The sequence below is a fragment of the Ascidiella aspersa genome, chromosome 6, assembly GCF_963924565.1.
Source record: "Ascidiella aspersa chromosome 6, kaAscAspe10.2, whole genome shotgun sequence".
Classification (NCBI taxonomy): domain Eukaryota; kingdom Metazoa; phylum Chordata; class Ascidiacea; order Phlebobranchia; family Ascidiidae; genus Ascidiella; species Ascidiella aspersa.
The window spans coordinates 26,839,512-26,854,162 of NC_139452.1; the positions used below are offsets into that span (position 1 = coordinate 26,839,512).

General features: G+C 36.3%; 1 protein-coding gene across 1 annotated transcript; it reads left to right on the forward strand.

Moving 5' to 3' along the window:
- Positions 1 to 8,456: 8,456 nt before the first annotated feature.
- On the forward strand, positions 8,457 to 13,492 carry LOC146141058 (protein unc-93 homolog A-like). The gene is made up of 9 exons (XM_083392923.1): positions 8,457 to 8,617; positions 10,608 to 10,757; positions 10,841 to 11,022; positions 11,098 to 11,389; positions 11,547 to 11,656; positions 11,903 to 12,097; positions 12,565 to 12,799; positions 12,985 to 13,152; positions 13,350 to 13,492. The coding sequence occupies exons 1-9, from the start codon at positions 8,479 to 8,481 to the stop codon at positions 13,427 to 13,429; spliced, it is 1,551 nt and encodes a 516-aa protein (XP_083249049.1). The 5' UTR covers positions 8,457 to 8,478; the 3' UTR covers positions 13,430 to 13,492.
- The last annotated feature ends 1,159 nt before the right edge of the window (positions 13,493 to 14,651 follow it).

The window sequence follows — 14,651 nt, forward strand, 5'->3', positions numbered from 1 at the left end:
ATTTAGCTATGAATTGAGGCATGCCTCAATTATGACGTCCACGCTATGAAACCTTTCTTCGTCCAGCTTAAATGCCGGCATACTGCGTGTACATTGACTTCTTGTAGTGTAAGTCATAAATAAAGGCAAGACCTATTGCAAATTTAAAAGTTTTGTATCAGACGACTGGACAAAAAAATAACACGCAACTTTCAAAGAGATTGGTAAAAAAGGAGTGGATGTGTGGCTGTCACAGGCGTTGCCAGGGTGGCCATGGCCACCCAATTTTTTTTTAAATATTGTACTCTTAATAATAATTTGTTTTGTAGCTTTCATGAGCAGTACCACAGCAGTGTCCATCACAGGCATGCCACGCCACCAAATGTCATGCACTGTTACGTCTCTACTACTGTACTTTTTAGTGATTTTGTTTTTGCTCTCTAAATAATTTTTGAGTATTGCGCTAAAACTCAGTTAGTTGCTGCTTGCCAGCATATTTATTTGTGTTCGATACGCAGTTCATACAATGGCAAAAGCTAAAAGAGTTCAAACTTTCTTTTTATTTTTAATATTACGATACCGTTGGTGTGGTTGTTAAAGAAAAACGTGACTTGAAAACAATTGTGACTCACCATTTAGGAACCTCCCCGCACGTCACTGGCATTCTGTGTTTGCGAGACTCGTTCATGTGCAACTTGCCTTTTTACTTTGGCTGATTGAATTACAACCTCAAACAGAGACCAAAGAATCCCTCTAAAATTTAATGCGAAAAAAACGTTTTTCTTCGTTAGTGAGCTTTAGGGTCCTTGATTGGTACAAGCTTGTTATTGTGGTGAAATCAGCAGAAATCATGTGGACGTTAAAAAGAACCTTTAAACTAAATTCGAGTTCAAAAAGAATAAGTTTCGTGTGGTCAACCTGAAATTGGGAATTATGAATTTACAAAAAGATTATTCAAGTCACAAATGTCGATAGGATTAATAGTTTTAATCATGGTTTAAAAAAAAACGATCAAAGTAAAACGTATTTATTGCCATATCTGTTCATCATTGCAATATAACTTTTGTAATGAAAGACACACACAAATATTTGTTTAAACAACAACTGTAAAGTAGTAATAATATACAGAGTGGGCCAAAAAGTAGGCTGACAGTTATAAAAAGTAAGGTTTGGGTCTAAAAGTAAATTTATTGTTTTGGGGTTCTTCTCATACACCTTGTTCTTTACAACGCCCCCCAAAAATAAACCCATTGGTGTGAGGTCAGGTGAGCGTGCAGCCATTCAATGCTATATTTTCTGTCAAGCCAACGCTGTGGAATAAGTGTAAGCCTACTTTTGGCACACCCTGTAGTACACCGAAAACCCATTCGAACCACGACCTCCGATCATACCGGGCCGTCACTCTACTAACTGAGCTACACAGGCTCAGAGGGGAACTCGTCGAGAACAACCTTACGCCAATGCTTGTGCCATTCTGTTAGTACAAGCAACAAGAACCTATAATGATACGAAAGACGTTATAGTTGTTCAAAGAGCAGCTTTCAGGGGTCTAGATCACAGTTGGTACTAAACACACATGTGTGTGTAGTTTATTGAATAATACGATACTGAAGATCCCCTTCAATGTAAAGTTGCTTGTACAAAGGGAATCTACAGTACCGTATCATTTCGAACTTTTCTGCTGAATTCGTTTTTGCGTGAAGCGAATATTTGTTTAATGGTTTAAAATGGGCAAAAAAATAACTTGAGAAGGAGGAGTAACGGATCGGACGCTTTAAAAATATTCTTACATTAATTGATATTCTTTACCTTTAAACAATAATGGTATATTCAAATTTTTTACAATTTGTGTGGCAACCGTATAATAAAAAAAACTAATTTATAAGAACTAGTGAGGAAGTGTATTTTTAGAAAGCGCAATCACACGCATGATGCTATTGGTCTATCTATATAAATATGATTTTGAAAATGCGGCTAAAATATATTGAATAGCAAAATGAGATTTGTGCGAAAAACAAACAGAAAGCCATTTTAAAATATTGCGTAAGAAATTATATTCTTTATATGACTCTTTAAAAATAAGGTATTTTCACTGGTGCGGTGTACCGGCAATAAATATTTCACAGAAAGCCATTCCGTCAAGATTTGCTTTAACACTGATACAAAGTTCTTCCTAATAAAGTTTTTAATAACAGTGGCAAATACACACACCATAACGGTGCTGGATAATTACCAGATGGCCAGTTGCCATATATACTAAATATTGTTTGACTTTTAGGGCTTGTTACGATTATATCAGGAATTTACATATTTTATTGAAGGAACTTTTCCAAATTCATTGACGAATGTCTTTTTTAGGTTTTGGTTCTGGGAAAGTTAATTGGTTGCCTTGTTTCTTTTCTCCCGGAATTCCGCATACACTGCAACAATAAGCACAGTTTTATTAGTTACTCCATGGTATCATTGTGTGTAAAGCAAGCGTATATGGGTTTTAAGGTCATTTTTAACCGGGCTAATTGGCTTAGATTAGTAAAGCTGTTAAGGTAAACAGTGAGTTTGCTAAAGCGCATTTCAATGTAAGTGCTTTATGACCTATTTAATTGTGTAAGCATTCTATTAATGCGGTCAAACGGTCATAGGTCACCGCTCACATGGTGCCTGCAGTTGTCCTTACGCAGATGGTGTTACTACCTTGTCGCGGTTTACACTGGTGCTATTTCTGTTTCAATAACAGTGTTTTGTATTCTTCTTAAATAATATGTGAATCCACACTGATAAAGACTTCAGTGTCCGATCATAGATATATATATATGATCATCGTTCTCATATAACTTTGCCTAAAAGTTTCTATTCAAATAAAAAGTAGCTATTCAATGTGAAACGTCTGCTACAATTTAGTTTTTGGATACTTTTAACCGCAATGCTAAGGGGAACCAAACAAGAATAGCCTCTTTGTCCAACAAATTCTTTCATAAGAATAAATTGGCATAGGATTACCTTTATAAAGCACGTTTTTCATCAGCTTATTTCATAGCTAAATAGTTTAGTCAACAAACAAATTTGTTACAAATTTTTGTTGTTAGGGTTGTAAACGAATCAATATGAAATCACTTAATTGCCACTCGAGTCATTTGTCCGAAAAAACAGAAGGCAAATCATTTTACCTAAATGACCTAAATAATTCAAGTCAGAGCATTTTAAAACAGGAACTTAAATCAGGATATTAACTTATCGACTGCGGAAATTTCGAAACACCAATGTTGTTTTTCCTCATTGTTGATATCGAAATGCTTTGATAGACCTTTCCAAAATGCTTGATTAGCGGTTATATCACTTTGTCATATTAGATGATTGGTAAAAATATTTATTGTTACTGTTAAGAAAAGGGTTGGAACCCATGCGAGCAATGACACAGGATAGTGTGGTACTTTTTGTGTTGGTTGAAGTCAATATGAGTATAAAAGCTGATTTTACGCTTACGGTAGCAAGCAGTTGCAAATAGTAGAAGCGCGATTTGAATGTAGATCTTCTCCCGCACACAAATGCTGGTGCTCCAAGCGAACTGGATTGCATAACCGCAAAAGAACCACAGCGACCACAACGAGTAAGCGGTTTCTTGGTCATTGGGAAAATAGGCGGCGTATAAATCTTTAAGTAAAGAAACAGACAAAAATATAGATCGATTTATCAAATGACCTATCGCAAAGATGAACTTAAACTACGATGTGCAAACCTGTTGTTGCGACGTTTCTTATAGAATCAGCCACGCCGAATAAAGCAAAGAGGCAATAAACCATCCAGGTGTTGCCAGCAGTCGGCGTCCATATCAATAGTAAAGTGTAGTTGATGAGGCATAAAGCAACGGAGAATATCTGGGGTTTGACTCGTCCAAAACTTGATATGAGTTTTCCCGTTATAAGACAGCCAAGAGCAACAACCATGTTGTATAAGCCTGCAGAAATTCGAACCTAACAAATGTACGGTTGAGAGACAAGACAGACATATTTTCCTAACTGTGTTATATTTTATTTTGAAACAAAATGCGGCTAATTCTAAACTAATTTAAGATTTGCTTCTCTGTCCCAATTTTAATTCATCTAATTCGGATTTTACCAAAAATGCTAGTTGATAGTCTTAATCTAGTTATAGGTACCAAATTAGGCGCAATCAAATATATCAAAAAAAATAGTTTATCTGTAGCTTGTCCTAATTAAACGCGCCAAATTGGCCAACAAGAATTACCTTATCCACCCCAAGTAAACATGATGTAAAAGCTCTTGTAAGTTCGGAAAACACAAAACCTGGAAGCAATCCGCTTAAGATGGCCAAAGGTGTGATGAGCAACTGACGAGGTTTGATAAGGAGACGCAGAGTAGACTTGAAGGTTTTGAAAATCAATCGAAGGAATTTTAACACTTCTAGCATAAAACTTTCAGTCTACAAAGGTATATAATATATATTACAAAACATGAGGTAATGCATTCGCAAATTTAGCCTAAAAATGTTGGCAAATATCAAATATTGTAATCACTTAAGCCAATAACTTGACTTAACTGCATCTTAGTGTCTTGAAACGACTTGAATTGACTTAAGTTTTTTGGACAAAATGACTTGACTTGACTTAAGTTTTTCGGGACAATGACTTGCTTCCATTAGGCATTTTTCAATATAAAATTGGTTAATTTATTTTAAGATTTAAACATAAAACAATTTTCTCGCTATGTGTCGCGTATTGTTTTATTTTTTAGTTGTGTTACTGCTCATAATAAGACTAGTTTACCCATTTTAATAGTTTAACATTTAATTTGTAATTTTTATGGCAAGGACTTGACTTGAAATTTATTTGATCTAATTATGTCTTATCTGGGACTTGACTTGGGCAATAGATGACTCGAACTGGGACTTGACTAGTTATTTGTTTAAAATGACTTGCCTTGGACCATTTTTTTACAAATGATTTGACTGTAGGACTTACGTCATTTCATGACTTGTTTACAATACTGCACATATCACAACCAACTATTTGAGTACGTTAAGCACCTATAATAATTACAATAATTTTTACAAGATAACTACATGTTTTTTTTGTTTTAATCATACGAACATTTAAGTAAAGCTTAGGTCAAATAGTTAAGTACATTTCCAATACTAATACCTTTCGTACTGTTGTATATAAAAACTACCGGTTGAAAAAAGACTCACTGTAATTGTTTTAGATACTTCGGCAGTTTCTTGATTGTCGTCACATGAAACGGTATCAGACTGAATTTGAATGTTGTCCCGAAAAGAAATCACGCTCAATGATCGACTTTCTAGTGAGTTAAAGAAAATGTTGCAAAAGTTCACACTACGCAGTATGTTTGCTTGATTGGTAAATGTTTTAATTTTGAAATCCGCCAAATTATCACTGCTGATCCAAGCAAATCAATAATAATAGACAACCTACTTTTTTTAGAACATGTTTCTGCTTCCAGACTTCGATCAAGTTGTTTTAAAACCAAGCCGTGATCAATAGCGCCGCCTAGCGTGAGAGCCACGATGACGCCGATAACGATGTAAGTGGTGCGCGGGTCAGGTGCGTACTGCTCGATGTTCAGGGCGGTAAGGTTCGAATCCTGGCAGTCGTTGATACCACAGACGCGCAGTAAACGCTGCGACCAAGTGTCGTTGAACCCAACGCTCGCATCAGGGACTTTCCCGGCGAACAGGATTCCATAGTTGATAAGGTTACAGACAACCTGAAAAGGTATGACTAGTTTTTAAAGTGATCTACATTTAATGGAAAACAAGGGTATTATTGCGAAAAACTGAAAGATTTATTTGGCCTTATGAAAATATTGTTTGTAATAGGTTGCTTCCAAATTGAAAATATTTGTAAGTTTAGCAATAAAGGTAGGTCAAAAACTTAAAATCTATACTCAGAATTGCATTTTGTATACTATCGCTGTTTTGTATAGTAAGTACTACAAATAACCGAACTATGTTGTACCACGACACATTTGAAGGCGAACCATAGAGCACCCAAGAACTTTGCTTGGTAGAAATCTCGATGTTTGTTTTGAAATCGGGAGTAGCATCTTGCGAAGTGAACGGCAAAAACAAACATGATAGGCCACATCATTGCATCGCATACACCAATCAACAGAGCTGCTGGAATCATGGTGTAAAATCCTGCAAAAGAAATTGCGTGCTGTAGAACAAAAAGCCCTGGACAAGCAGCTAGGATATACAGTATTTTAAAATCCTGCTACTAGAAGTGTGTTATACATTTAGGCAGGGCTGGATCAACAATTAGGCAAAATAAGCACGTGCTTCAAAGGGGAAGGGGCACCACAAAAAATTCAAGGTTGGTATTATGTATTTTTATGTTATATACAAGCCGATGTGTTATGTAAAACTACTTTTAAATATGTGGGCAAATCTTTGCAGTTAAAAAATCAGGAGAAAACATGACGTTTAATTTTTATGACAAGAACTTGACTGAATTGACTTGCTAAAATGTGGACTTGCCTTGTAGGATTTTAAAATGATTTACAACGCTGCTGGTGACTTATTAAAGAATAAAATAAATATAGAATATGTTTGGGGGCCATATTTACGAACTTGGATAGCAGTTAGCGGCGGCGTAAGCCATAAAACCAAAGTGACAAGCCACGACCGCAGTTTTCGCTCCAACCTCTTGGATCACAACTGGAGTTCCATTCACTGTGAATAAACCGCTCAACACATTAGCAGTGGCAGAGGCTGTCATTCCTGCGATGCAACGTAATGATTCGCCATGTAAATTTACTCCAATCGATGACACTTATTTAGTACCCCTGTGCTATTACCTCGCCTTAGTAGTTTTGTGGCTTATCGTTGGCGCATGACTTGCCTTTTTGGACTTACATTTCACGGTCAATTACGTCGGACAAGGGCAACCAGCCAGAGGTAGTTCGAGTAGTCATTACTGAGTAACACTACAAGGTTTACAAAAGCGACCAGGACTCGGCAACCTACACCCGCCAATGTAATTCAATCGGCCCGCCGCTTCGCGCGAATGATCTTTGTACAACCCGTTTGTTTACGTTTTGATGCTGTCTTTTGAACTATAGATCTGCGCTCTTTACCGTTGTGGCGAGGAAGGCTGAAATATTTTTTATTTTTGAAAATGTCATAAAAACTTGTTAGACACTTCAGCAAATAGAGAAACGGCTATAATATGTTTACATCTATTTAGTAGCCTATATTTGCGTTTTGATGTCATACAACCCAAGTGTATTACAGCTGTTTATCACGCAATATGCAAGGGAAGCAAAAACCGCACACGTTTTCGAAATATGTTAAGAAGCAAAAGTAGTTCAATAGGTTTTAGAGTTTTATGACAGTTGATATTATGATAGGTACTTATCTAGTAAGAGTAAGGCAATTGTGTTTTTGTTTGTTACAGGGGTCGGCAACCATTTTCTTGTCGCGGGCCAAAACCAAATTTAAAAAGGTCTCGGTGGGCCGTAGCATATTTCAACTGACAATTTCGTTGTTCAAATATTTTTTAAAGAACTACTACGGAATAAGTCGATTATTAGGTTGGAATTTAAAAGACGCAATGGGTTCAAACAGAGTGCAATAAAATTCAATTATAGTTTGTACTCAGTAGGCGCAACTTTTGTTAATCGACAGTACCATGGTATGAACGGTAGATCTTGGCTGAAATAAAACTGATGACTAAGTAAGATTCACGCTAACCGCAACATGTTTGAATTTGCGTAAGCCACCAACCTGCCCAGTTTGTAAAACATGCGTTTCCGGTGAGATGATTTATGCTGGCATACCGCGGGCCGTACGTTGCCCAGTTTTACTACATACGCGTCAGATATACATATAAAGCTCCGCCGAATGAAATATTTACCTTAAAAAAACATTTTAAGATGATATTAAACAGATTGCATGCAGTTATGACTTCAGGTTTTGGATATTCGCAGTGTTGTAATGACTTAAGTCAATGACTTGGACTGGGACTTGACTTGTTATTTATTCAAAAACACTTGACTTGGTCTTAAGTTGTTTTACAAATTACTCAACTGGGATTTAAGTCAATTTAAAACGACTTGTTTACAACACTGGATATTCGTATCCAATCGAAATGAAATACTCAATATTATTGATTTCCGATGATATCGGATCGGCAGCATACCCGATGCCAAGTTGTAGTATCGGTAGTCGTCCGATACTATTGGGTGTTATCGGTGCCGTTCCGATACCAAATTAGCATAGAAAGTTTATCCTGGATTTGCGATCCAACCAGCGAATTTATCTTAAAACACAAATTTATAAAATAATATTAGGTGAACAACTAGAGGTAACCAACCTTATATCGATTAAGAAATTTTTGTCAATTTAACCTTAAAAACATTAAGCCTGTCTAAAAATGTTTTTTCATTTATTTATATAATGAAAAGCAAAAAAGGTATAAAGTTTATATGTGAAACAAAGTTGCTTTTCTCAAGAAAAAACACTACAATGGATGAATACGCAGAGTCAGAAAAGCGAAGTCTTTTAATTCAGTACTTTGCCTTTATTTTGGGTGCAGCACTTACTTACGGATCGTATTCCAGCTTGATATTTTTCATGTCAAGCATCCATATAAAAAGCGGTGTTGGTAAGTACTAAGAAGCTATATTAATGTCCCAGCAACTGTTTCCATAGCCTAAATAATCTCAATGTAAAATTGATAAATTTAAGTGAACTTTAGTTTGTAGTTAATTTACTTATTAATTATAGGATAGGGCAGTGTTTCTCAATCTTTTATGGCTATCGGCAGCCCTCAGAAATATTAAATCGATTGCGGCAACCCTATAAGATATTTCCGTAGGTAATGTTACGTGCTTAATTAGCACTACAAAATTATCACCGGTTGCTAATTACGCCGACTGTAAATTCTAACATTCATTATTAATTTAGCGCCTTGGTTTTTAAATGTAGGGCTAGGAATTAGGTTTTCGCATTTCGAGACATGTATAATCGTATTTTAATGTAATATTCTTGTGCGCTGTGGTGTTCGCCGTTAATTGGACTTTAGACATGTTTTTTCCTGTCTCCAAACATTTCTGCAAATCTCACAATCATTTATCGCTTGTTTTCCGGCGCCGTTTAACTTCTCACTAAAAGGTCCGCCCAATGTTATCTTTCCACGAAACGGCCGCCCTGTAAGGCGGGCCTGGGGTTTCCGGGAGCGCGTCGGTTCCCGTGAAAAGGAGTTTTGTTTTAGCGTATATTACGAGCGGCTCACCGCCTACAGCGAAGATAGACGTCTGGGTGTAGCCTTGTGAAATTAGCGAGTAAAACCTTAAGCTTCATTATGCTCTGTCTGTCGCTTTTGTAAGTAATTGTGTGTGTCTAAGTGTCATTATTGTTTGTGGTGTGGTAATATTCTACTCTTGCAACCAATACATCTGTACATTGGGTTTTCTTGCTGTGGTCTTTAATATAAGTTCTCTTTGGTAGGTTATTTATTGCCCGAAAATAAGAACTCACAGCGACTTAACAGGAGGCCTAGGTAAATTTCTAGAATTACTAGTAAAGTCGTAACACGTAATACACTAGAATGACACAATAAACGGAACTATGGAACAACACACATCAACTCAAAACCACGTATAAAGTTATAATTTGATTTTTTCCACTCTAATCTTACACAATAATTTGTAAGAGTTGAGCAAAAATCATATTCTTGAAGATAGCCAAATATGTCGCGGCACCTTTGATGATTAGAAATGGCACACTAGGGTGCCGCGGCACCCCGGGTGAGAACCGCTGGGTTAGGGCCTACTACTGTGATCGTCCATCCCTTTTAAATATACAAAAATTACATAACTTTAAAATGTTTATTTCATATGTTTGTCGGACTTGGGTTTTTTATGTTGTTATTGCGTCATTTATAAATAAGTCAAAGCCGAGTCAATTTAAACCAGGAGCGGGCAACTTCTCGATATGGAAAAATGAAAAACTTTGCGGGCTGGATTCCTGATCGATATTTTAGTTGTACTGCCAGAGTCTACATCCTTTGTCGCATATTGGCAGCTATTGTTGTACTCTTCTTTCATTGCACAGCAGACCTACTGCTTTCTTGCCTACTTGAGTGAAAACGTACTTGGGCATTCAATCCTTGTTAAATTCGTGACACTCCTTGTCAACTTTACGTTTTTAGGCAAAATCCTTAGGAAAATATTTATAGTAAATTCTAAATCTAATTTAAACGTTTAGCCCAAATTAAAAAATCACAAAGAAAATAAAGAAGTAAAGAATATTTAACAGTCACCCGTTCTGGCCGGCGGGCCGTATGTTGCCCGACCCTGATTTAAACAAATGTAATAACCTAGACATTATCATAGAAAGCCAAACGCAAGTAACAGCATTGGAATGTATATGTTAACTTACAATAACAGATTTCATTCTTACCAATATGTGTGAACTCTTTCACAAGTTAATTTACGACGTTTATAATATACTTTAATGTTTTTGTCCTTCAAAGACACATTATTATTATTATAATTAATTACTGGTGAGGCAATAAGGGAGTGTACAAGTAGCCTTTAATGTGATATATTGTAATCAAATTGGAAGATACTTATAAATAAACTGTATTTAAGGAACCGCAGCATCTGCAACAATATACGTGGTGAGCAGTTTATTCACATTGATTGGAACTCCAGTTGTGATAAAAGAGGTTGGAGCGAAAACTGCGATCGTGGCTTGTCACTTTGGATATCTTGCTAACGCCATCGCTAACTTCTATCCAGGTTCGTATTTATAATTCCTTACGAAGGCTTACGTTTATCTGTAAAGCATACACCACCTAATTTTCCCATTTGTTTTGTTGCAGGGTTTTACACGTTGATTCCAGCAGCTTTTTTGGCTGGTGCGGGTGAAGCGGTGATGTTGCCCTTGATGTGTGACTTTAGCGTTCATTTCGCAAGATGCTACTCCCGATTGCAAAACAAGCACCGAGATTACTACCAGGCAAAGTTCTTGGGCTGGATGTGGTTTGTATACAAAATGGCCGTGGTAAAACATACTCTTAACAATTTTTCGAACTTGCAAAATTAAGTGATACACTATAAACTAACATTACATTGCCAGGTTATATGTAACCTTATCAACTATGGAATCTTGTTCGCGGGGAAAGTCCCTGATGCGAGCGTTGGGTTCAACGACACTCGGTCGCAGCGTTTACTGCGCGTCTGCGGTATCAACGACTGCCAGGATTCGAACTTTACCGCCCTGAACATCGATCAGTACGCACCTGACCCGCGCACCACTTACATCGTTATCGGCGTCATCGTGGCTTTGACGCTAGGCGGCGCTATTGATCACGGCTTGGTTTTAAAACAACTTGATCGAAGTCTGGAAACAAAACCATGCTTGAAAAAAAGTAAGTTGTCGATTATTGCCGTAGTCTAATATTGGAATTATGATTTGTGATATGGTACATGTTTTTCTTGGATCACCAGTGTTAATTTGGCAGATTTAAAAATATGAGCAAACGTTGTATAGTTTGAGCTTTTGCAACATTTTCTCCAACTCACTAGAAAGTCGATCATTGAGCGCGGATTCTTTTCGGGACAACATGTTGCTTAAGTCTGATCCCATTTCATGTGAAGACAATCAAGCAACTGCCGAAATATCTGAAACAAATACAGTACGTTTAATTTCAAACAGATGTAAAAAGGGAAGATATTAGTAATCGAAATACAATAAACAAATTTACTTAGGTTTTTAAATGTACGTTTCGAAATCCAATAAATTAAGACGTGTAATCATCTAGTTTACAACATTTCAGATATCATAAGTGCCGGAAATTAAATAATTGATTCAGACTTGTGTCCAAACTTTTCAGCTGAATCTGCAAATGCATTAACTCACGTTTTTGAATATACCTTTGTAGACTGAAAGTTTTATGACGAAAGTGTTAAAATTCCTTCGATTGATTTTCAAAACGTTCAAGTCTACTCTGCGTCTCTTAATCCAACCTCGTCAGTTGCTCATCACACCTTTGGCCATCTTAAGCGGATTACTTCCAGGTTTTGTCTTTTCCGAACTTACAAGAGCTTTTGCATCCTGCTTACTTGGAGTAGACAAGGTAATTTTAGTCGGCTAATTTGGTGTGTTTAATTGAGACGGGGTAAAGTTTAACTTTTTTTAAATTTAATTGTTCACAATTATTTTAGTTTAAATCGCAATTTTATCTCAAAGGAATGAAAATGTCGAATATTCCTCATGCAATTTTTATATAGTAAAATGAAAGGCTATGCTTTTCAGACTGTAAAAAGACACTCGCAAGTCATTTCCACTAATGTAAATTCTTTGTTTTGACTGAGAAAATAAAATGCCGTAGAACAAAGTAGCATTTTTGGTAAAATCCGAATTGAAATAGACGACAGAAGCAATTCTGAAATTACATTGGAATTATAACTAGACACACTTTGCTCTAATATGTTGAACTACAAAACCAAAATTAGCTTGTTCCAAGTCTGTCTATAACACAATTTGAAAAATATTCATAATATTTGTAATGCCTGTCTTGTCTCTCAAATATACTGTTGTTAGGTTGGACTTTCTGCAGGCTTATACAACATGGTTGTTGCTCTTGGCTGTCTTATAACGGGCAAACTCATATCGAGGTTCGGACGAATCAAACCCCAGATATTCTCCGTTGCTTTATGCCTCATCATCTACACTTTACTATTGACCTGGACGCCGACTGCTGGCAACACCTGGATGGTTTATTGCTTTTTTGCTTTATTTGGTGTGGCCGATTCTATAAGAAACGTCGCAACAACAGGTTTGGAATAATGGGGTGGACAACATTGCGTCGATTTCAAAATCCATCTTAGTGTTTGATCATAATTGAGTCATTGTAGTTTGAATCCATCTTAGTGTTTGATCATATTTGAGTCATTGTAGTTTAAATTCATCTTAGTGTTTTTTATCATTTTTAAATCGGTCTACGTGTTTCTTTACATGAAGATTTATACGCCGCCTTCTTTTCAAACGACCAAGATACAGCTTACTCGTTATGGTCGCTATGGTATTTCCTCGGATATGCAATCCAGTTTGCTTGGAGCACCAGCATTTGTGTACGGGAGAAGATCTACATTCAAATCGCGCTTCTACTATTTGCAACTGCTTGCTACCGTAAGTAAAATGACCCAGTGGAATTTGGCCTTAAAATGCACATACCGGTACGCTTGATTTATGCACAATGTTAGGCTTATCACATCTATATAATGTTACCATAAATAATAACTTAATAACTAAGTAAAAATAACCTTTATAATAATAGTTGCTTTGACATAATAAACAACGTTAACTTTAAGCTTTCTTTTTTGCAGTGTATGCGGAATTCCGAAAGAAAAGAAACATAAGCGGAAAATTGAAATCCACAAAAGCTCAAACTGGAGTCAACACTTGAGAACTGAATGGTTCATAATAAACTTGCCATTTTAGGTGACATAAACTTAATCTTTGCAAATACATGTGTTTGGGGTTTCTGTTCACATAGTTGCAAGTTGTTTTGCGATATAATAAATTTGTATATGTTTTACCTACATGTATATTTTTTTGTGGAGAAGGGAAGGTGACTTTTACATATGCAAAGATGGTCAGGCTGCCCATAAAGTCACCATCGAAGCAGACATGTGAACAGCCTAAAAAGTGATTTTAATCGTATGATTCCAGACGAATTAAGAAAGATCTTAAATTCGATTACAAATCAAATCTCGAGATTTCTACCAGGCAAAGTTCCTGGGCTCTCGAAGGTTTTCATTAACTGAAGTCATTAAAACACTGCTGGCAGGCGTACTGTATATCCTCCCCCTGCACAGAAATCTTTTTCATGACGTAAACTGCATCAAACACGAAGATTCGTTACATTTGGCTCATACGACTAAACTACTAACGCTGTTTGTCGTTTTTTTTTATTCCTTACTTTTAACTGGTCTTGTCAAACAGGCGTACGGCCTGTCTCAAGTTCAAGTCATGTTCATACAAAAAACAACTTAAACAAGTAATTTTCCATACATACCTAGTAAAGTCTCAGTCCAAGTCGATGCTACAACAAGCCTAATGCAAGTCAACAAGTCATTGCCGTTAAAAAGCGAAGGTTAAAACTATACAAGCAACAAAGAAAATGATTTACGCCTGAATATCAATGTGTGAATAACACACTTTTCAAGATTTTTTTTAACTACTTAAGATTAATGTAGTCATTTGCCTAAATGACTTAACACCAAGTCAAGTCGTTGGCCAAATGACTTGTAATTTGGTTTAAGATACTTAAGTTAGGTCAAGTTATTTAAAAGTAGTGACTTAAGTCAAGTCATTGTGCAACACTCCTATCTATTATTGTGCGTAAACTGCTCTCCAACATCTATTCACCGATAATTCGACAAGTAATTTTGCTTTGTGAAAATTTTAAGTACCTTCGCGTTTTGCGCTTCACTCTAGTCTAAAATATCAGCCACCTCAAGGAAAAAGTACGAATTTTATAAATTTAAACGTATTTTCTATTGGCAAAGCAAAATCCCAATTAGCACATATACAAAAATTTAAAGAAAAAACACCCAGAAAGCAGTGTTTTTCATCACTTACAGCACAAAAACTCCATCATGGAAATAAGGCAGTGTTAACACGAT